At 36.4% G+C, this 21822-nt stretch overlaps 1 protein-coding gene across 6 annotated transcripts in view; it reads left to right on the forward strand.

Annotated features, from left to right (window-relative positions):
* Nucleotides 1-21822, forward strand: part of NKAIN2 (sodium/potassium transporting ATPase interacting 2) — an 854966-nt gene that overhangs the window by 279785 nt on the left and 553359 nt on the right. For 3 of the 6 annotated variants that reach the window (XM_032484812.1, XM_032484810.1, XM_032484811.1), the window contains one exon: nucleotides 13112-13240. The exons of the other annotated variants lie outside the window; for them this stretch is intronic. In XM_032484812.1, coding sequence (XP_032340703.1) covers nucleotides 13112-13240 — 129 coding nt within the window. The remainder of the gene's footprint in view (nucleotides 1-13111; nucleotides 13241-21822) is intronic. 6 annotated transcript variants of the gene reach the window in all.

The raw sequence follows: 21822 nt of genomic DNA on the forward strand, positions 1-21822 counted from the left end.
CATGATGAGAAAATATAGAGATACCCCTTTTTGACAGCAGTAAAAAGTTTTCTGTTTTAATAATTCATAACAATGCTTCATTAGCAAGGTAACCCTTGAAAATTTTTGAAAATGAATGAACTTGAGTTAACCTTAGAGAAAAGGCTTATATTTTTCTGGAATCTAAGACATCATCAATTATAAGTTATACCATTATTTTATGTAACAAGTTTTTTTGTTGCCATTAAATCTAAGACATGACTTCACTTTTAAGACCCATCCTGATTTCAGAAATGTTAGAATATGAAAAATGTTTAATTTATATCAATCATAGATAGTAATTAAAAACTACAGTATTTCAACTTCTTGTTTTTAATAATGTTGGTGTTTTAGTGTGCTGTGTATCTTTCCAATAGCCCAAATTGGCATAAAAAATGTATTATGGAAATCCTAAACTTTTCAATGGAATAGCAAATTTTTTACACAAAAATTGTACTTTTTATTATAGTTAGAAGTTCTATGTATTCCCTAAATAAGTTTTTCAAAACATACTTAGCTCTTTGAGATCAGTGACAAACTCTTGCTGGAATGATATCAGTTATCCAGGCAAAATGCTATTCGTGTTGCACTGAGGCCATTTCTTCTGACTATTAGTTAGAACATGGAGGTTTTATAAAGGGTGTATACCATGGATCCTTCATACTCCGTCTGCAGGACCCTCAGCAAGTCTGCACTGAGAAGTCCCTCTGGCTGTGTTGTAAAGTAGTTCACGCTCTTCTTCTGCCTTCTGGCTTACGGATGGATTCTGTCAGCATGTTCCATCTGTATCACCAGGAGATCTTGAGGTCACGTTAGACGATCACAGGAACAGCACGCTTCTGAGATGTTTGTGTCATGTTGATTAATGTGACATTGTGTTGTAACTTACGTGCTAATAGCACATTATCTTTTAAAAACAGCTGAATTAAGGATATTTCAACTTTAATTCAGGCTCTTTTATGAATAAACCTAAACACTTGGCTCTAACGATACAGTTGGATGAACACTGTTTCTGTGTGAATAGCCAGGAGAAAGCTGGATTTGAGCCGCAAGTCATCTCGGTGGAGCATAAGGAAGTAGCACCTGAAGAAGTAGCTGGGAAGGAGATGTTCCTTACAGCAAGACGGGTGCTAACTTGTAGGCTTGATGCTTTTCTAATTACTGAATGCCAGCTACATGGAATCGCAGCGGTTACACGTCCATGATTACATATCACATGAAAGGAAAATGATAAAGATCCAGGCATTATTTAATCTTTCAGTTTATACTTCTTATGAATGAAGAGAAAAATAATTTTTCAAAATTTCTAAAATTCTAAGGACTTTAAAACAGACTTCCCTGTGGAAGTATTCAGAAGTATTTGCACGGGAGTATGTGGGAGCGACATGAAGTTCTGATTAGGTACATAAAATGCCTTCTTGATTCGACTATGTATTTACTTTTCTGATTTGTTACCTGTCCATTATGATGTGCTGGTGGGAGGTGGGGGTGGGTGAGTCAGGTGCTTTTCTGCAGTACTGAAATCGAAGTGAATTCAGTTTTGGTTCAGGTAGAGAAAGCTTTCACAGAAATATTCTCCAGGTAGGTATAATATCAGTGCCCTCGCATATCGTAGTGAGACTTATGGAATGAAGTTCAGCAGTACTGATTACTCATCTCTAAGCAAAACTTGAAGCAGCTTCTCCCAGGTGATCTCTCGGAGGTGTTAGATAGCATCTTTCTTAGCACTTGGGATTGCCCGGGAAGCCAGCTGCAGGGCAGAGTGATCAGCACCATCCTCGTGTTTCATTTGGCAGTGAGACAGACTTGACCTGCACATCTGCCCGTGTCCTACTCTAGTCGGGTTTTAGTAACATCCGTGTGATTCTATATTGGTGTCATCCCCCCTTCCACTTTCTGTGGTGTTGCCTTATAAAGCTGCCATTGCAACATGGATTCTGCCTTAAATCTCATTGGATCTCCGGGTACAAGTGCTTAACTCTATGAGGATGAGACGGCCGTACCTTATAAATGGTCTTACTAACCAGGGAGTGTGATTCTCTTTCTCCTCAAGATACAGCTGCAGAATCTTTCAGCTGAGGTCTTTGTGGGGTCAGTGTGTTTTCCAGAGGTTTAAACTGAACCCTGGGCTAGGGCATGATGCAGTGACAGGGGTGGATTCCTGTGATAGAGCAAAAGATGCCAGTGTCTTTTTTTCAGGCCTTTTCTACATAATGGATACTCTCATTTATTTATGTCCATTGTTAATTTTAAACAATGAGGCATGGCCAAAATAATGCACGCATTGCAATAACATAAAATGAAGAGAGGAAACAAAGGAGAGGGTAGGGTTAGTGAGTTGAAAGATCTGCTCAGCAGTGTAAGTTAGAGGACGGCAGTTTTGGCTTGAAAATTCCCAGCTTCTGAAGGAAAGATTAAACAAATTATTTACAGGATTTGAAGCGGTCACGCTATTAATGTAAACTAATTTCTCACGAGGGAAAAACAGAGACCTTTCCTTGTGTTCCAACTATAGATAGATTGTTCTCACAGAGTGCACTGTGATGAGGTTAACATCCTCAACAAAACCCCTCCAGTGAAGTACAGTAAAAAATTATTGTCGGCATTTTTCGTATTATCTACATTTAATATGAGCCTGTGAGTGATGGAAACGTGGAACCCAGTAAAAACGCAATTGTATGAAGGTCTGTAAAAAGTGATCTCTAAGGACAAAGGGTTATGACAGTCTGATTTTGTTCCCAGTATAAAAAATTAGAAATCTGCAGCAGAACTTGGCAAACTCATCCCTGTAGGCCAAAGCAAATATTTTTGGTCTTGTGTCCAAATGATCTCCGTCACAACCATTCAGCTCTGCTGTGTAGCATGGAAACAGCCACTGGTGGTGTGTAAATGAATGGGTGTAACTGTGTATCAATAAAACTTGATTTACAAAGTCAGGCAGTGAACCAGGTTTGGGTCATGAACCTCAGTTTTCCTGCTCCTGATCTGAATAAATTAGGGCTTTATTCACTTGGAAGTTTTCTCTGTCTCTGTAATTCCTCAGAACGAAAGTTTAATAAGCATTAGAAAGCAAGGATTAGAAATTCAAATGGGTCTTTCAATTTGAGAACCTGAGACAAAAATTCTATTACCATGTAAGGGTAATGTAGGGTACAGTCTCCAACCGAAGTCTGGCTTGACATCTTCAGGTGAAAAGTAAATCATTCAACCAGAGCTTCCTCACCTCTGAATAAGTGAGGTCGAGTGAGTAGAAGTAATCAGAGTCAACATTTTTTGCCCCAAGTTCCACACTGTACTGAAAAGTGAATAAATGCTCATAAGTGTCCACCCAGGAATGGCCAGGTGTGGACCTCGGTGGTTCCTCCTGCCTGATCTGTGAACTTGAGCAAGTTACCTCACCTGTTTGTCTATAACTTGACCTTCTTATCAGAAAACTGGGCGTAGTAATTCCTTCCTCACAGGTCTGCTGTGAGGCAAACTACGTAGCCATTAGCTGAATGATTCATACGCATTAATAGATAATACTTTGGGCCCTTGAAGTCTATGCCAGAAGCCTCAAATTGTTGGCCAGGGGATGGTGTGTGACATGTGGAACAATTTAATTGGCCAGGCAAAATGTGGGCTGTATAAGCACCTGAGATACAAATACGAAAAAACATATGGTGACTATATATGGAAATACGGATCTTAGGGAAGAGAAAAAGAAGTCGAAGCTCTGGCTGCCTTAGGCCTGTAGTGTTGAGCGGGAGTGATCGGCTGTGCACGTCAGCAGGGCATGTGGCCTCCTGTTTGCGCAGCTCCCACCTGCACAGCCCGCCTTCCTGATGCTCAGGCTGGGCTCTGCTGATGCTCATAATCCAGTTTGTCCTGCCACTTTTCTTTCGCTGTGCCCAGAAGGATGAGAAATCCTGCTTAGTACCGTGTCTACATCTTTTCTTTTTCTTCTCTATACGTGGTCCACTTTATTTTTCACATCACATGCATGGTTCTTGTTAGGACCCCAGAGAGCAGTGTCTTAGAGAATACATAAACCAAGAAGTTAATATGAGTTCTGTGGTAAAAGATTTCCGGTTAAATGAGCTTAGAGATGCTGAAAGAAGCAAAGAAACCAGGTGGCTTTCCTGTGGGCCTCTCCTCATTCTTTAATATATTAATATTTCTGTCTCCAAGGCAAGAATGCACTCTTTGGCTTTCTTGAATTGATTTTAACAAAGAAGAAAAATTTAAACAATCATCTTTTGATTTTAATGCTTCATACATCTATGGCCACTTAGCCATTGACCACATTTCTCCCATAGAGTGTGATTTAGGAAACACTGCCGGTACCATTCCAAAAATCCCCATAGAACTTGTAATTTTAAGATGAACATTCTAGATATATTCATTGCAAATAGTATCCACTGATTATCTGATGACCAAACCTACTTTATACTATGGCTGGCTAATAATAGTATCAATAGATAATAGTAAGAGAGTGAAGATTAAATGAATAAGTATAAGCAGTAGTGAAGTACTTTGCTGGATTGTCTCATTTAATACAAGAATGTGAGGTGGTTCATCTCATCCCTGCCCAACAAAGGATGAAAATGTGGCACAGAGAGGGTACACAGCTTGCCGAAGGTCACACAGCTACTGAGTACGGCAACCAAGACCTTTAGCCCTTACTCTTAGCTGCTGGACTCGACTATCTTGGCTCAATGCAGTGACAGCTGGAAAACATCTGCCTCAAATTATATGTAAATTAGTGTGATCTTAGACCATGTGTATTTCACTTCATAATTATGTATAAAGATAAACTGCCTATTGGGAATAATACTAGCTTTTAAGCCTTAAACTTTAATAAAAATAGGAAAGTATACGTTGACCTTTCATTTCTTTTTTTCCAAGACACACATCTGGCTAGTTCAGTAGATTCATAGAATTGCGGTCAAATTTAAAAAGAGGAGGTCATGAAACATAACTACTTAATAGTTTTAAAATGTTATATGATCTGATGAGGTTGTTTCTGAAGACACTGATACTCATGGACCTCTTAAGGCACAGATTTCCTGTATCAGTTCCTGAAGGTCCTGATTAGCCTCAAACTGCTGTCTGTGTGAACCAATAAAGGCCAAGAAAGTTCAATAAAAGCTGCACATAATCTAATGGTCCTCAGAAAGGTGATAGAAATTTAATAGTGCTTAATAAAGAAATAGATATGCCTAAATCCCCTTTGTCCTCGTGTCATCACTGTCCACCTTTCCCTGGAGTCTTGTGTATGGTTTTGCCCAAGAGGTACAAACTTTCACTTAGTTAAAGGGAAAAATATGACAGAGTATTGGAAAGATGTTCAGTGAGGTCCAACAATTGTCAGTAAGTTAGAAGAAAACATTTGGTGGAGAACAAATACACATAATAATCAAAATAATAGTTCTAAGTATACAGATAAATACACAAACATAAAAATATACATATATACATGCTGCATTTCATGGATACCAACATACTGTTCATTGTAATATACAGCATTGATATAATCACAGCTGTTAATAGAAAAGATAAACATTGTATCAAGCATGCAATAACACTTTTTGTAAGATACATTCAGATTTCAGGCACCATAAGAATTCAATAGTATCTTATGACGGAGTCGGCTGAGATGGAATTGATGGATTGTTGACTAATAAGATGTGGCAGTTGGTAGAGTGAGAGAAAAGGAGAAGTTGAGGGTGGTTCCTCAGCCTGTAAAAGGCACGGGTTGGTGGATCTGGGTAGCAAATTGAGATTGTAGGGCACCATGAAGTTTATTTAAGGAGTTCTTAATAATAAGCATCAAATTGTAAGCCTTGTTGGATTAGTTGGGGTTCCCTTTAACTGGGTCACCCTCTAATCATGCCTGATTTGTCCCTCTGATGTATTTACAGGTACTGAAGATGGATGGACATCATTAGGTATCTCTTATTATATTGTCCCACAAATATCTTAACCATGAGTTTTTCAGAGTAATATTTTTCCATTCATGTCTACAGGGTGATATCTATTTGAAGATTTCACGACAATGCCAAAGGGTTCATGTTTCACTGATATTATTCCATTAAATCAAAACATGATTTTCTTCCAGAAAAAGAATTTTTTCTTAAAAAACATGAATTTTTCTAATTCTGAAAATAATTCATGGCAATTGAAGAAAATTTGGGAAATGTTGGTAAAAAAGATGACTTAAAGTCATCTATAATTGCACATCTGCCTACCTATAACTACTTAATTTGAAATGTTTTTAGTCTTTTTTTCTTTATGAACTTTTTTTCACATAAAATTGAGATCGTGTAATATATATAGTTAAAATTTTTTCCCATTTAAAATGGATACTGTGAACATGTCATTATTTTTTTAAAAAAAGATGTTTAGTCTGTGTAGAAGAAAGCATTTATTTCATAGTTTATCTCAATGAAATAATTGTTTATTTCATACAACTGAGACTCATGTTTATCCATGCCATTCAACTCACTTCAGAGAGGAGAGTTTTATAACACATGGTTTTAAGGAAAATCTACTGCTGTATAAAAACTCAGCAAGAGGAAAGGAGAGCTAATTACTACACATCTAACTTGTATTTTGTAATGTTATATAATACAATGAGCTCAGATGACTCCAGAGATTTACAAATTTGAACAAATTAAATTGTACAGGTTGCAATTGGCAGTAACAATCTAAAATTCTGTATTATGTCTGAAAAACTGGTGACTCCCTGTAATTTCAAATCATTTCCAGAAATCTCCTTAAACTTATATTTTCTAGAGAGTCTCTGGACCTTAAAGATCAATAAAAATATTGCAAATTGATAAAACTCTTCAAGTCCTAAGTGTCTACTTCTGAGGAAAGATGTCTCTATAGCATCATAATTCAATATTCTCTTCCCAAAGTATCTCATATCCATGCTGATATTTAAAAAGAGAATTGCTTAGAACTTTTAGAAATGAATTTAATTAAACTGATTTATAGCACTTATCATTGTGCCCATGATTTCCAACTCCATTTAATAAATATTAGATACCATATTTCAAAATAAGCTTCTTTCTTTTGCTTGACCATTTAGAATCTTTCTTAATATAAATGTAAACTTGTTTACTGGCTTGCCAGGGTGCCTCAAAATCTACTGCCTTCAACCATCAGGTAAATGTGTTAAAGGTCACTTTAAAATTTCTGGTACTGGGCAAATAATAGCTGCTTAGTGAATACATGATTGACTACCTGCCAGAAGGCTGCTGAGACAGCCTTCAAAAAGGGATGGGGTGGTATAGAGCCTGGTGGGTAGATCTGGGAGGGCACTTAGGGCACCATGGTTATGTTGAGGGAGGGAAAGCACCTGAAAAAGAACAAGGCAGACTCAAAAAGGAGCCAGAAATTCTAGTATGTAAAGACTAGCTCATTCTTGTTTTTCCCAGAGATGGTATTTTTTAAAAAATACTCTTTTCTTGTGATTTTCCATTTTCTGATCCATACCCTACATATATTGGGGAATTTTTTTTTTGCATGGATGTGTATTTCTTGCACATTTATAATAGACTCTCAGACTGTCCTTTCAGAGATTCTGTCTCAGTCATCAAGCAATTGATGAGAAAAACTATCTAGGATCTATTTCTGAAATTGGATGGTGACAGATTAAAGGAAATAGCTTCTCATTTTAGTTCTGATAATGACTTTGTAGTCCTAGTTATGCTTTAAGTTGACTTCATGGATCACATACTGCCTCACAGCAAGGACTGGGCTCTTTCCTGTGTGTAGTTGGTGACTCAGAAACACTCAAAACTGCAAGGAGATGCCATTGCATTTTAAGACAAAATTGATTGCCTAATCAATGTTAAGAGACATTGAGAGAAAGATCTAAGACTCGACTGTGGTTAATTGGATTGTCTAGTTGTTCTCACAATGCAGGATATTGATTCATCAATATCACTGGCCACTTAGGTTGAACTATTACAGCCCTTTCCCTATCTATCTATCTATCTATCTATCTATCTATCTATCTATCTATCTATTTATCTATTTTTCTATAGATATCTATAGATAGATAGATATATGCTTTACCTTATTACTGCTTTTCACGTTTGGAAGAAGCTATGATGCTATGATTCTTGGTTGGTCTGAGAATGTTCATGATTTATTGATTTAAAGAAAATAATGGAATCTATCAATCTCATTTTTATTTATTTCTAATTACAAAAGGGTGGATTTAATTAAAACATTACACTTGAAAAGGTGCTTTATTTTTGTTTATACCTGGGGGGAAAGAAAGCTTTTACAGCATCTCCATTTGTCTATCAATATATGCAGCTTCCTTGTCTTTTCTTTATTCCAGTAGTTACCTCAATAAATCACTTATTTTTAATGTCATTTATAAAGATTGTACGTTATTGCATTTCCAGTTACAAAGCAGCATTAATGGGAAATTGTTAATGGAAACTTGAATCATCTAAATTATCCAGAATTTCAAAATGACAAATCTATTATTTATTATGAATAATAGTCCTACAGTTTAATATAGCTATGATTTTTTTTTCACACATGATAATCATTCAGCCTGATTCTTTGCACAGTGCAGGAGGAGACAAATGTTACCAAGATAAGAATGTAGATTTTTAAAGATGCCTTCTACTCAGTTCTACATAAAGTCCCACTTCTCATGTTGTGAACCATAACAGAAAATCAAGTTGAAATAATTTTTAGTTTAGTTTCTTTTTATCAGTTTTTTCCTCTTCACTTCCCTTATGCATCACTTCGTGATTTAGTAAATATTGTTCTAGTCAAGATATACAGATGGTATTTACTTTGGAAGTATTATGGAGGTTAATGAATCTGGGCTTGTTTTTATCATTGTCTACAGTTTGCTGTTCTTTTCAGTGTTGCTACTATTACTTTTGCCTCTCTGTACTTCCATCATGAATAGAGCTAATATGGAGTCAATCTCTGCCTTTGTTTGAATAACAGATAATATGCATCTGTTATATCTATCCCATTGTGTCACTGAAACATCCTTTTTCATTTAGATTGATCTTTGAGACTAGGAGTTTATACTTATTGAACATCACCCATAGCTCAGTCATCTCACCTTTCAGCTGTAATAAGGTTTTACCTGCTAGATTGTCAATTCTAAATATTTTTGAACATTAGTGGCTATAAAGGATATAGAAAAAGGCCTTTCCATAAAGAGAAAAATTATATACAAAGTATTTTTGATTGTTACGGGGGATTTACAACACCTTCCTGTGCTTGAGTCACAATTCAGTTTCTGTGTGTGTGTGTGTGTGTGTGTGTGTGTGTGTGCACCCGCACTCATACATGCTTCCAAGTGCACACTGTGTGTATGGATTATTTCATTTTAATCGCATGATAACATTACCTACATTGGCCACTTCTCTGTCTCTCTTTATTCTCTTCTATAAATCTCAAATTACTCTTTAATGTGTGTTTATGAGCTATCAATTTTTATCCCCTCCATATTTTAAGAAAGCAAACACAGTTAAGTCTAGATGACTAATGGGATGATGGGGAGAAGCAGGAACTGATAAAAATTAAATATGGAACAAATGATTCCCCTTCAGAGCCGTTCTTCTAAAATAGCCAGTTATCATGAATAAAAAGCAGCATTATTAAACATTTCTTTTAATAACATTTTATACTAGAGATATGTACCCCTCTACTTTGAAAGCCATATTTTATCTATAGCATGCTTCAGCAGGCATTAACAATTTGAGAGAATATTTAAATTCTAGAACCTGTTACAGAAAGGGAGGAGTCTTCTTTCGTCTGCTTTTAAGGTGTTGATATACACACACATATATATTTAAAAAACACAAAAGGTAATCATTAGTAAAAATCTATGTCTTCATCATTTCTGGGAACATTCTTTCATCTTCCTACTCTCCTCTGACAACACTGCATTCTCAGGAGAATTCGCATGCAGTGGCTCTTTTCTCTTATAGTGCTAAGCATCAGGGAAAGGTTGGTATAATCCTTATCTCTCATTGCCACTGGCTCTTCCAAACATTTCTCTCTCCTTCCCCCACAAAGGCATGTAGCTGTAGGTGACACGTCATCAAGTGAAGTCACCCATGATCTTTCTCGTTCACCCCGAGGTCACATTGCCCCATAGTCTATAGAGTTTAGCCTTTGTCTCAATGGCAGTCTCTTCAGTGCTACTCTTGTCATTACTGTTGTTGATTTCCACATTCAGATAGATGACCCATCCAGTTATTTAGCTTCACAGGTGGACTCACTCTCTTCCCATGATCCTGTCTCATCCTAACTCAGGCACTCACCCCAGAATCATATCCTGCAACTGCTCCACAGTCTCAATTCCAAACTTCCTAATCTCTGGTCACAATATTATCTTTCCATCTTGTTTCCTCTGGTACTCTATCTCCAGAGTGCTTCAATTACACTGGGAATCTGATCCTATCAACTTTTCACGTATCTCATCTTTTTCTTGTCCTCACTTTGCAGCAAAGGTGCCATGGTTTCCTGGTCCATTCTATTTCCTACTTATTAAAAAACTTACTTGATTTTTTCTTGATTTTTCAAACTTCTACTATCTCTTTCCTCACCTTCTTATCTGGCCAACTTGGTTCTTGCTTCACTGAAAAGCTGAATCTGTCACAGACTTCCACAAGCTTTTGTCACCATATTTAAACACATATCTGTGATTACTCTCTATCCACTATTGATGAATTGCAGACTTCCGTATGAGCTCAAATGGAAGTCTTACTCCAAATGTCTACTAGAACCGATTTTTCCTGCTCAAGGATACTGTCCCAGCAAATTAATCATTACCTGGACCTCCAATACAATAGACAATGCAATACAATATATTTGTTCATGGGTTATTTTTCAAAAATCACAATCATTTACCACTATGTGGAATGAAACAAATTCTGTGTTTTTAAGTTAGAAGAATATATGTTATCTACAGAAGATGATATTTGATTTTTTTTTTTTTTTTTGGTTTAGACTTTTTTTTTTTTAGCATCAGTGATGTGAGAGCTATTCAGAAATGGCTTCAGAGAGGTCATTCTTGATCTGGACATTTATGGACGGATAGACTTAGATATATGGAGAGAAAATCAAAGCAGCCACTCCAGGCAGGAGACACAGCATGAGCAAGTGTGCAGTGGTGTAATCATGAGCCAGTGAGCACGGTGTAATCAAGGGTCAAAAAGAAAGTCTGACGAACTAGAATAGAAGCTTCGTGAAAGAGCTCAGGAGAGATGATAGGAAAGGAAGCTTGAATCCTGCTTACTGATGGCCTTGACTTTCAGGATGAATTAACTACTAGATTATAGTAGAGCATCCACATGGAAATATCTTCTAGTGAATTTCGTATTTTTTGAGCTGAGATTGGGTAATAGTGTACACTTAGTTTCACGTCTCCTTCGGCTTTCTGCTTACCTTCCAAACTGAGTTCATGTGTCATATTGTAAGACTGCGGGAAAAGTCATTGGTGCTGGTTTGGTCGACAGTAAGGAGAAGCCTGGGCTTCTCCAAGTTCTCCTCACCCCTTCAGTGAGACACACGAGGGACAGACCTGGTCAGCAAAGCAGGCTTACCCAGGAAACAGGCTCAAAGCTTGAGTTCAGTTTACATTTCAGCCTACCTGGGCTTCAGGGTCCCAGGGGGAGACAGCCGGCCCCTGGAGAAGGGACTGGGCCCTGTAAGTGAGGAGGCTGATGGTTGCCATTTCATGTGATGACAGCATGAAGACCCGAGAGTTAAGTTTTTTCCTAACCAACCAGGTCCCATACCTCACCCTCTCTGACTCCATCGTTAATATCCAAGTCTCACAACATAGAGCATCGGCGTCCAGTACAACTTCCTCTTATGATGGAAATATTCTATAATATATGTGGATGTTGAATGCTTGAAATGAAATGCAACTGATGAACACAGTATTTTATTTTATTTAAATTTTAATCTAAATAGTCACTTGTGCCTATTCATTACTGAATATGGCAGAGCAACTAGAGAGCTAAACTCTAGCAAACTAAGTACATTAATGAGCACATATAATGTACCTGACCTAATCTCAGACCTTTACAGACACTAACTCATCTCATCTCCATAAGAATTCTAAGGAGTCAGCATTATTATTTTCCCCATAATAGAGAAGTGAGAACTGAGGCAGAGAGAGGGTTAGCACAGGAGGAAATGGCAAAGTCGGGATTTAAATCCCAGGCAGTGTATCCTCATAGTTCAAACAACTGTGTCTTTTCATCTTTCAATCCTAAGTTCATCTTGCTCTTCTTCATGTCTTACCCACATTCATTCATTCATTTGTGTATGGTATTACCATGTCTGTTTACCCATAAGTCAGTCCTCTTGAGGCTTTTTCTTTTCGTTTACCACTATCCCTAACACAGCACAAGCTCTCTTAATGTGTCAATCACGGACTAGCTCCCTGACCATTATATCACTCCTCCAAAGCAGTGCTTCTGAAACTGAAGTATGCACCAGAATCACATGGAATACAAGTGATTGTTTCTGATTCAGGAGGCCCAGGGATGGGGCCTGAGAATTTGCACATTCAACAGATCTCCAGGTGAGGCTGATATTGCTCGACGGTCTGGTGACCACACTTGGGGACCCACTGCCCTAAACCATGTCCAGCTCTGCTGTCAGGCTAATTGACTTTACAATAGAATCGTTAATACCTTTAAAATTATTTTAGCTAAAGACGTGATCTTCCGTCATTATTTTGTTTTTTTGTCTTGTATATTGCACTATGTGTAATCTCTTTTTGCCAAGAGACAAAAATCCAACTGAAAATAATGAGGAAAGGAAGGGAAAGAAGAAAGGAAATAAGGAGGGAGGGGAGATGGAAGAAGGAAGGGAAGGAACCAAGGAAAGTAAAGGGAAAGAAGAAAAGTGATTCGTATTTATAGAACCGAAAGGCCAGATGTCGATCACATCAGACCCTCGAAGTTTCACCCAGAGATTGTCCCCTGGTACCACCAGGACAAATCTGGCAACAAAGAATAATATTTGAGGAAAATCAAATTAAATGTTCATGGTTGGAGTGTGTGCTTTTCCTTAGATCCCACCAATCCATTTTGTTTTACAGACACTCCTTTACACATTTATACCATCCCCCTGTCAGTTAAAGACTCTTCAGTTTGCAACTCCAGGTTTAGAACAACAAAAACTGGCATCACGATGGATCACTCCCCATCCAGCTTTTCCTTCCTCAAAGGTAGGCTGTCTTGACATGGTGATGATGCTGACCTTTGTGGGCTTCAAGCTTCCATGATTTCTGTCATGGTAATCTTAGTGAAAGGCGTATGGCGTTTCCCGGGTAGAACTAGCCAAGATCCGCGATTAGGTCTGACTGGTGTAGCTCTAGCCGCATGGTCCTCTCTCTGACGAGGGGGGCTGGGGCTGGGGGAAGGGAGCAGACCCTAGAGGAAGAGTGTGGGGAATCTGGCTACCCAGAGTAAAACTAGGGTGCTGTTACCTGTGCAATGGGGACAGGACTCTGCACAAACAAATGTACCAGATATGTCCACGTCACAGGATATGAACCAGAACCATGTTTTAAAGTGTGATGTTGGTAATATTGTTCTTTTCCCCTGAAATACAGTGACTGTATATTTCATCAGATAAACCTATCCATTATTCATGGTATCTATCAAAGTCTCATCCATAAAAACCTGTTGTAACTACTGCCTGGAATTAATGTTTTTCCCTCCTTTACTGTCACATTCTATTTAAATATCTCATGTGTACCAGATATAAAAATAACTTTGTATCTAGATATTTTCTCTTTTTCTCCCAACATATTTCCAGGTATTTGTAAATAGGAACAGTTTTAATGCATTCCTACATACTGTAGGAATAAGTGAATTAAATGTTTGTGTTCATTTTCCATTCATTTTTTGTAGAATTTTGATTTCTAATATGTAGATCTAGGACCAAATATCACTCTTCTTGCTCATTTTCAGTCTCTTTGAATTACTACTTGAGTGCAATAATCACCTGTCTTGTAGAATGATTTTTACGAAAAGATTACGATTGCATATATAGAAATGTATAAAATATATTATCTGGAGAACAGGAAACAGTTTAATGTGTGTGTTTCAGGTGATGGTGGGTAGTAGAAACTGATACACGTGATCTTATCTGGGATGTGAAGTCAGGATGATTCCCAAAACACTGAACCAAGCTGCTTGTTTTGTGACAAGGGACTTGCATACCAGTACTTACCAGTGTCCTATTTAATTTTGGCGTGATGTCTGTCCAGGTCTTATTACGGTTTGCTTAAGACCATCAAAACTGATAAAGGCACAGTAAGAACTGTGCTAGTTATTAGTTTCCATGATTTTTAGGATATCTTAAAATTATGAACCAGATTTCCATTAACTTTACCTTCCATAAGAAACCCTTACCTGAATTACGTTTTAAAATTATGTCTCCCACCAAATCATATGTTGGTAAAAGAAGGAGCTATGTGAGATATGTATTTCTTACCTAAAACCTAGTTTATATCACTCAGTATCCTTTATGTGAGGATTCACATGATGTCACTTTTAGAAATAAACATAGCTGGAAACAAGTGGTCTTTCTGAAAAAACTGGTATAGATATTTAATTCAAAAAATAAAACTTTCCCATTACAATTGATTAAAAAAATTCAAAATTGAAATTCATGTATAAAGAAAATTATTAAATTACTGAGATTTATGCATAAAAATCTTACCTTTTATCTTTTTAACAACTATTTAGGGTCTTTTTGTAATTTTTTCTGAAAATTCTCTGGAATTGTTTACACCTCATTCTTCCTTAAATTGAAGGATGCAGAAGAGGGGAGAGCAGCTGTATTTGAGAGGAGCAGGGTATTTCTACTCCTTTCCCTCCCTCTTGGAAAATACAAGTTGCAGCCCCAAGTAAAGTTTATTAAAATCCAAATTTTATGGCCAGAACATGTCTGCTTAATTTTAAGATCTGTGTCTCATAAGATGGCACATTTTCAAAAGTTAAGATCTCATTAATTTCCATTTTATTCACTGGAAAACAGAATCCAGAAGAACATCAGCTGTAGGCTGCAGCCAACACTTCCTGGTTGATATCACAAGTAAAATTCATTGAAATAAGAAGTGGGAACTTCAGAAGGAAACTGGCAATACTGAAATTCTTTAATCTGAAACCAGTTATAACACAACATTAGGATGACGAAGCACAGCAAGGCATCACATGTTACTATTAGACATCGATCTTTGCCCTTGAGATCTTCCTTTTGAGTAGTCTAAAACGTTGCTATGGTTTCAAGAATAAGTTCTCTATTTTGGTACCAAGATTAATGCAAAATACATAGTACGTAGGTTTCAAAGCTAACGATAGTTCTGTGAATGATTGAAAAGCATGAAGTCACGATACACATCATATTTATTCATCATTAGAAGAATTGTTGACAATTCTCTTAGTGTGAGGCAATTTGCTATCCATTATCAGATGCTGGTAAAAACATTAAAAAGACATGATTTATGCAGTAGGTTTTATGAGCTGTGTTATTGAGGTGTTGCCTGCCTTTTCAAGAACAATCCAAACAGTGTGCTTCCTTTTTCCCTCCACCAGTTCCTACCTAGTGCGGGTTAATGGACAGAACATTTGGGACCAACTGCCATCTTCTTCATTGACCAGCAGTGTGACTTGGGCCAGGACACTCTCTGGACTTTAATTAACTGGCCTCTAAAATGAGGCATTTGAGCCAGCTGACTATTAAATTCCTATCCAGATGCTCTGAAAAAAAAAATGTTTATCTCTCTATTATGTTTTTATTACCCAAATAGTGTACATTCATTCATTGTAGAAAATATTTTAAATTTCAAAAAGCAAAATTTGAACAAGGGAGGGGTATCTGCAGTTCCATTCTGCAATATAAAATGTTTTGATTCTATCATCATCCTTCTAGCTTGACCCCAGGCATCAATCAATTCTGTAATAATTTATTTCTGCAAACCAGAGACTCATCTCTTGTCATTAAAATATTTTAATAGTATGGGGATAAAATTATAGCAATTCAACGTGAGACCCTCAGCTTTTATAGTCTTTCCTACAGAGAATAGTAATTATTCAGTTAGGCCAAAACTTGTAGCGGCCTCTGCTGTGTGAGATGGTTCCCAGAGTTTGTACTGAGTTGACTGAGCAAGGGGTTATTGAATGTTGAGCCGCTAGGGAAGCTGTCCCTGGCATTTATCATTCAAAGATATCAAGAGGCTTTCACCTTTGTCTAATCAGAGATGGGAAAAAAAAAAATCAAGATATGACCTTAGTTTCCTGGGAAGAGTGAAGATTACCCATGCATATTTCAGGGGGATTTACAATAAAAAATATGTTTTGCTTTAAATGTCTTGGACTGTTAGTTTAAAATGTTTTAGGCAGTCGAACCCAAGCAAAACAAACAACCAATCTTCATAAATTTTTTCATTTTGTGGTGGATTTGAGTTTCACACAGTTATAAAAACTCAAGTATGGAAACGTAAAATACTGCCGGGAAGCTCAATTTGGCTGATGAGTCTGCCTTTCTACCCTACGCAGGGAAGCTTAATGTTGCCATTGATAGTAACTTAGTTGCTTCTGGTTTAAAACTCAGTCAATTTTGGGTTAACGTCATCAGATTTTATTCTATTTCCTTGCCCATTCTTTCCCCCTCCCCTGGGAACTTAGGGAGTTCAGGAGTGTTTTACTAAATAGTGTAGGTGTGGGAACTCGCATGCAATTGATTCTTAGTTATCTTTTTTTGTTGTTGTTGCCAGCTTTTTTTGAGGTGTGACTCATCTTATCAGATCAAAAATGGTTCCCTCAGTCCCTGTTGCATCTACTGCTGAAGAGCAGTTCCCACCCTGACATCCAGTTCTCAGGTCCATATGCACCATGTCTCCTTGGACCCAACCTAAGTGTCTCTTCAGATAATGTTGGTCTGTCAACCACTGCACAACTCTTCTGACGTCTCAAAATTCTCAGCCTTTCTCCCTATAATATGTTGGCTTGTACAGGACTTAGTGAGGCTACGTTCAGCCTCTATCTAGGCACTTTCCTCAGATAATGATTTTTCACCACGTAGGTGCCATGTAAGTTGCAAATTCTCTGTAAGACTTGCAGTATCTCACACAGTATCCTGGACAACTCTTCTTCTCTGGGATTACACCCAAACTTATTGAGATATGTATTGGAGTTTCAGTACTCTTGCCTAACCTTCATATTGGATTTCTACAGTGGGAAGGGCTCTGGGACCCACCACCAGAAATCTTCTAGATCCTGTAACATCACTATTTTTTCTACGCATTGCTGAAATTTTTTTCACCTTTTGATGAGAGAATATCTCTTAGATAATCATAAATTACTTTCCATCCTATGTTTTAGCTGTGATTACTATATTTTAAGTCTTACAGGACTCAGAAATGAAACAAAAACAACTTTTTTCTCTCAAGTTATTTTCTGATACAGACAACCATGACATTCAAGAATGTTTGTTGCTTCTAAATACTTTCCCACATCCTTTAAAGAATGGAAAAGCTCAGAACATAATGATTGTTCTTATTTTATCACCTCTTCCTGAATGTAGTATATTTATTAAAAGAAGATGAGGAAAGGGGAAAAGTAACTGAAGAAAACACACAATTGGATATCAAAATGTTACGCTGCTAAAGTTCAACTTGTATATTCAATGAGTGTTTGAAATATATTTGTTTTAATTTTATTTTAAAAAATAATTTAAATTTTATGATTTTTATTTTTAAGAATGGAGAGTCAGTTTATTATGTTGTGCCTAAAGGAAGGAAAACAATACTTGGCTCACCCATTAGGGGACATCTATATTCTAACCATAGCAAACCCTATCATTTATAGAGTGTTTATTCTTTTCTCAGTTGCTATTTTTGCATTTTATAAGCATTATCACAAAAATAAATAAATAAAATATTTTTCTCTTCCATTTTCTGACTGAAAAATTTTGCTTAAAGAAGATGGAGTTAGCTAAGGTGAATCAACAAATAAATAAGAAAACAAGGATCCAAATCCAGGTCTCTTAACTCCAAAATCCATGTACTTAACAATTATGCTGTATTCCAAGAAGATGACTCAATCTCCTAAATCTTATTATATGCTTTCCACAAATCTTAGGAGAAGCAACAACACCTTACATCTTTAAAATCTCCGTAGCACTTTTCAAAGACCCAAGCACAGTAGTAAATATAAATGTTTGAAAGTTTTTAAGTTTAAAAAAAAAAAAAACCACTCATGATTAAAATAAACTCTTCAGTTAAATAAATATACTCAAATCTACATAGATGAATCTCACAAAAAAGAATATTAAGCAAAAATACAAATAAAAATACGTTCCAATTCACTTCAAAAATTTCAAAGTGGGCAAAACTAAACATATTATTTAGGAATACATAAGTGAAAAGCATCAAGGCAAGTAAGGAAACTATTATAAAATTCAGGACTATGCTCTGGAGAAAAGAAAGAAATGTGACTGGGGAGAGGGTGAGGAGAATTCAAAGGTAATATTAATATTCCAGCTCTTCAGTTGGATAATGGTTACAGTGGCATTAGATTTATTTTTGTCCTTTGAGTGCCTAATCTGTATTACATCTGTTCCTTTTTATGAATGATCTATTTCATAATGAAAAGTACCATTGCCACCCAATTATTTGTCTACTGGAAATACTTTTCAAGACTTTGTAGGATGGTCATAGCATTTGAGATGCTCTGGCTGTGCTTTAAATTGGGGTTCCTCAGTCTCAGTACTGTTGGTATTTTGGGCTGGAGTTTTTGTTATTGTGGGAAGGTATGCTATGCATTGTAGTACATACGGTTTGCGGTACCTTTACCCACAAGATGCCCATAGGGCCCCCTTCCTGAGTTTTGAAAACCAAAAATGTCTTCCAGTATTGCTAAACGTGCCTTGGTGTGGGTGGATTTGGGGGGCAAATTTCCCCCTGGTTGGTGACACTGCTTTGAAGTCTTGTCTTCCCCAGTAATACTTGTGTTTTTCACTGGCTTCAGTACATTTGTACTGCACTTGTCACACTCTTCATTATGTGGTCGTTACTTATTAGCGCCGGATGGAACATGCTGGGGATTTGGAGAAAACATTCCGGCTAACCTTTTCCAGCACATTGTGTATTCTTTCAGGATACACTGAGGTGTGACATTTGGATCCATCATGATGAGTGGTCAGGTCATCCTCACTAACCTGAGAACAGTCAACAACAGCAGTTATTGCACCTTTGCGTGGCTGCAGGTTTACTTTTGACCTGTGGTGGTGAAGGGTCAATTCTAGAGAACAAGCTGTACCACACATGAGCAAGTTGCAAATACAGAAGTGAAAGCAAAAAAAATCAACGCAGAATAATGATAAGATTCAGTTTCTGCACAGAACAGAGGAGATAAAAGGACTAAAATAAATGCTCAGATGAAAGGTTTGCTTTTCCCATAAGAGTTTCAAAAGAACCTTGAGAGTTGATTACACAACCTTATATATTTTGAGATTTAATTAGGTAATGTCTAGGAAAAAAAAGAAAAACAACTGAGCTCCTCAGAGAAAGATGCTATCAAAGTGACTTTTTTATTGACTGTGGTAATTTTGAAACATCTTCAGCTGACGCGTGTTTGCCGTTGAAGCTTGTTCATTTTGCCTCCACAAGCTAGTTCTTTAATCCTTCAGTTTAATTGGCCATTACTTGCACTAGTAAAACTATCAGCACGAAGATATTTTGAAGTAATAGAATACTTAAATTTCAGTTGTTTCTTTTTTCATATAAAGGACCATGAATATTTACATGTATAAAGTCCCCTCCCACCTCAGCATAGAAGCACATAGGCCTACAGTACCCTCTGGGCATAGCTTTTCTCCCCTCTGTAGTTTCTATTGCAATTCCCCCATATATTAATTATGGTTACAATATTTGATATAACTATTCTATAATCATTCATTTTCAGTTTTTAATTTCTGCTCTCTAGGTGTCCTGCCTAAATGTATTTGAATAAAGGCCTTTATTTGTTCATCCATTTAAGTCCTTTAAACATTCAGGAAACCTCTATGAGGCATCTACTTTCTATAAGGAATTATGAGATTCCCTGCATCTTCATTAACACTATATTATGAAATTTTAATAATTGCAAATTGGTAGGTAAACATTTCTCATTGTTATCTAGACATATATTTAGTAGTATATGAGTCTGACCTTTTTAAATACATTTCTAAGTGTCACCTGTAATTATTTTTCTGTGAAATCTCTATTCTTGTCCTCTGTCCATATTTTTCTTGGATTAATGGCATTAATCGACTGAAACTATTTGTATGTTACTGAAGTTAACCCTTTGGCAGGTGTTTCTTTTGCTTGGGAAAAATAATAATTACTAATTTACTCCTCACAACAACACTATCAAGAAATTATCCTCATCCTATTAAAAAAGAGGAACCTGAGTGTTAACCTACATATGCTGCTATTAACAAAGGAAATCTGTTTAGAATCTAACACTTGGATAGGACAGTGAAATCCATAGTAATACATATGTCGACTTTTACTTTCTCAAGTGTATTATTTTTTACTTCTGAATTTGGAAAACAATATCACGTTGTGAAACATGAATTTATTTTTGCAAGTCAAATTAAAGGTGATTTGTATCTCAGAGTACTTTTCCATAGATTTTTTGTGTTTAGATTTCTTCTCGTGGCCTTTGTATTCTAGAATAAGTAAAGAATAATTTGGCTGTTAAGGTAATGTAAATAAAGAAATCATAGTGAGAACCAATCTGTTAGAAAATGAGGAATAAAATCTATCACTTAACCAGCATAATTTCTCTAATGGAAACTTCATAGCATCTCTAACAGAAGATTGATTATCCATGTACATTTGGCAGGGTTGTAGCAGGACAGAAGGAGGGAGGAAGACTACCATTTATTATAACTAGCCAAAAGTTGCAAAATTAATATACATTCTTTCAATATTAACATGAACCCATTTTACCTGATTTTTAATTCCTTTATTGAGGTATAACTTACATAGAGGACTGAACACAAGTCAGAGGTTTACTACTGATCAATTTTTACCTGTGCATATGCCCGTATAACAACTCCCCACATCAAGAGTCACAACTCTTTCAGACCCCTCCTTCACATTCCCATATAAATTTCTAATGGACAATTGGATTATTTCCTATAAGGGGGCTATGATGCCGGGACATATGCAGTGATTTATGATGGATGTCTATGTAGTGTAATTGCTGAGTCATAGGGGTAAGTAGATAATGCCAAACAATTTCCCAAAGCACACTCTCAGCAGCAAAGTATGAGATATCTATTTGCAATGCATTCTTTTATTTTTATTTTTATGTTTTTAAAGGTTGTCTTTTTTGTTTGTTTTCTGTTATCACACTATATTTTTAATTTTCATTTCCCCAGTGACTTACGATGTAAGCACTTTTTAATCATTCTGAATATTTCATGAAGTATTTGATTAAGATTTGCTAACTTTTAAAAATATGATTGACTGCCTATATATTGATTTGTAGAAATGTTTAAATACATTTATGTATGTGAGATATGAGTCTTTTATGTAGTGTTTACTATACAGTTGCCTTTTTACATGATACCTCTTAGATAACAGACATTCTTAATTTTAATGCAGTCCAATGAATCATCTTTTTATGGTTCATATTATATATGTTCTGTTTATGAGATTCTTGTTTACCCAAGACCATGAAGATATTTCCCTATAGTTTATTTTTTCCAGAGAATGTATTATTAACTTAATCTTTCACATTTCGGTTT

Source organism: Camelus ferus, chromosome 8 (assembly GCF_009834535.1).
Source record: "Camelus ferus isolate YT-003-E chromosome 8, BCGSAC_Cfer_1.0, whole genome shotgun sequence".
Taxonomy (NCBI): Eukaryota; Metazoa; Chordata; class Mammalia; order Artiodactyla; family Camelidae; genus Camelus; species Camelus ferus.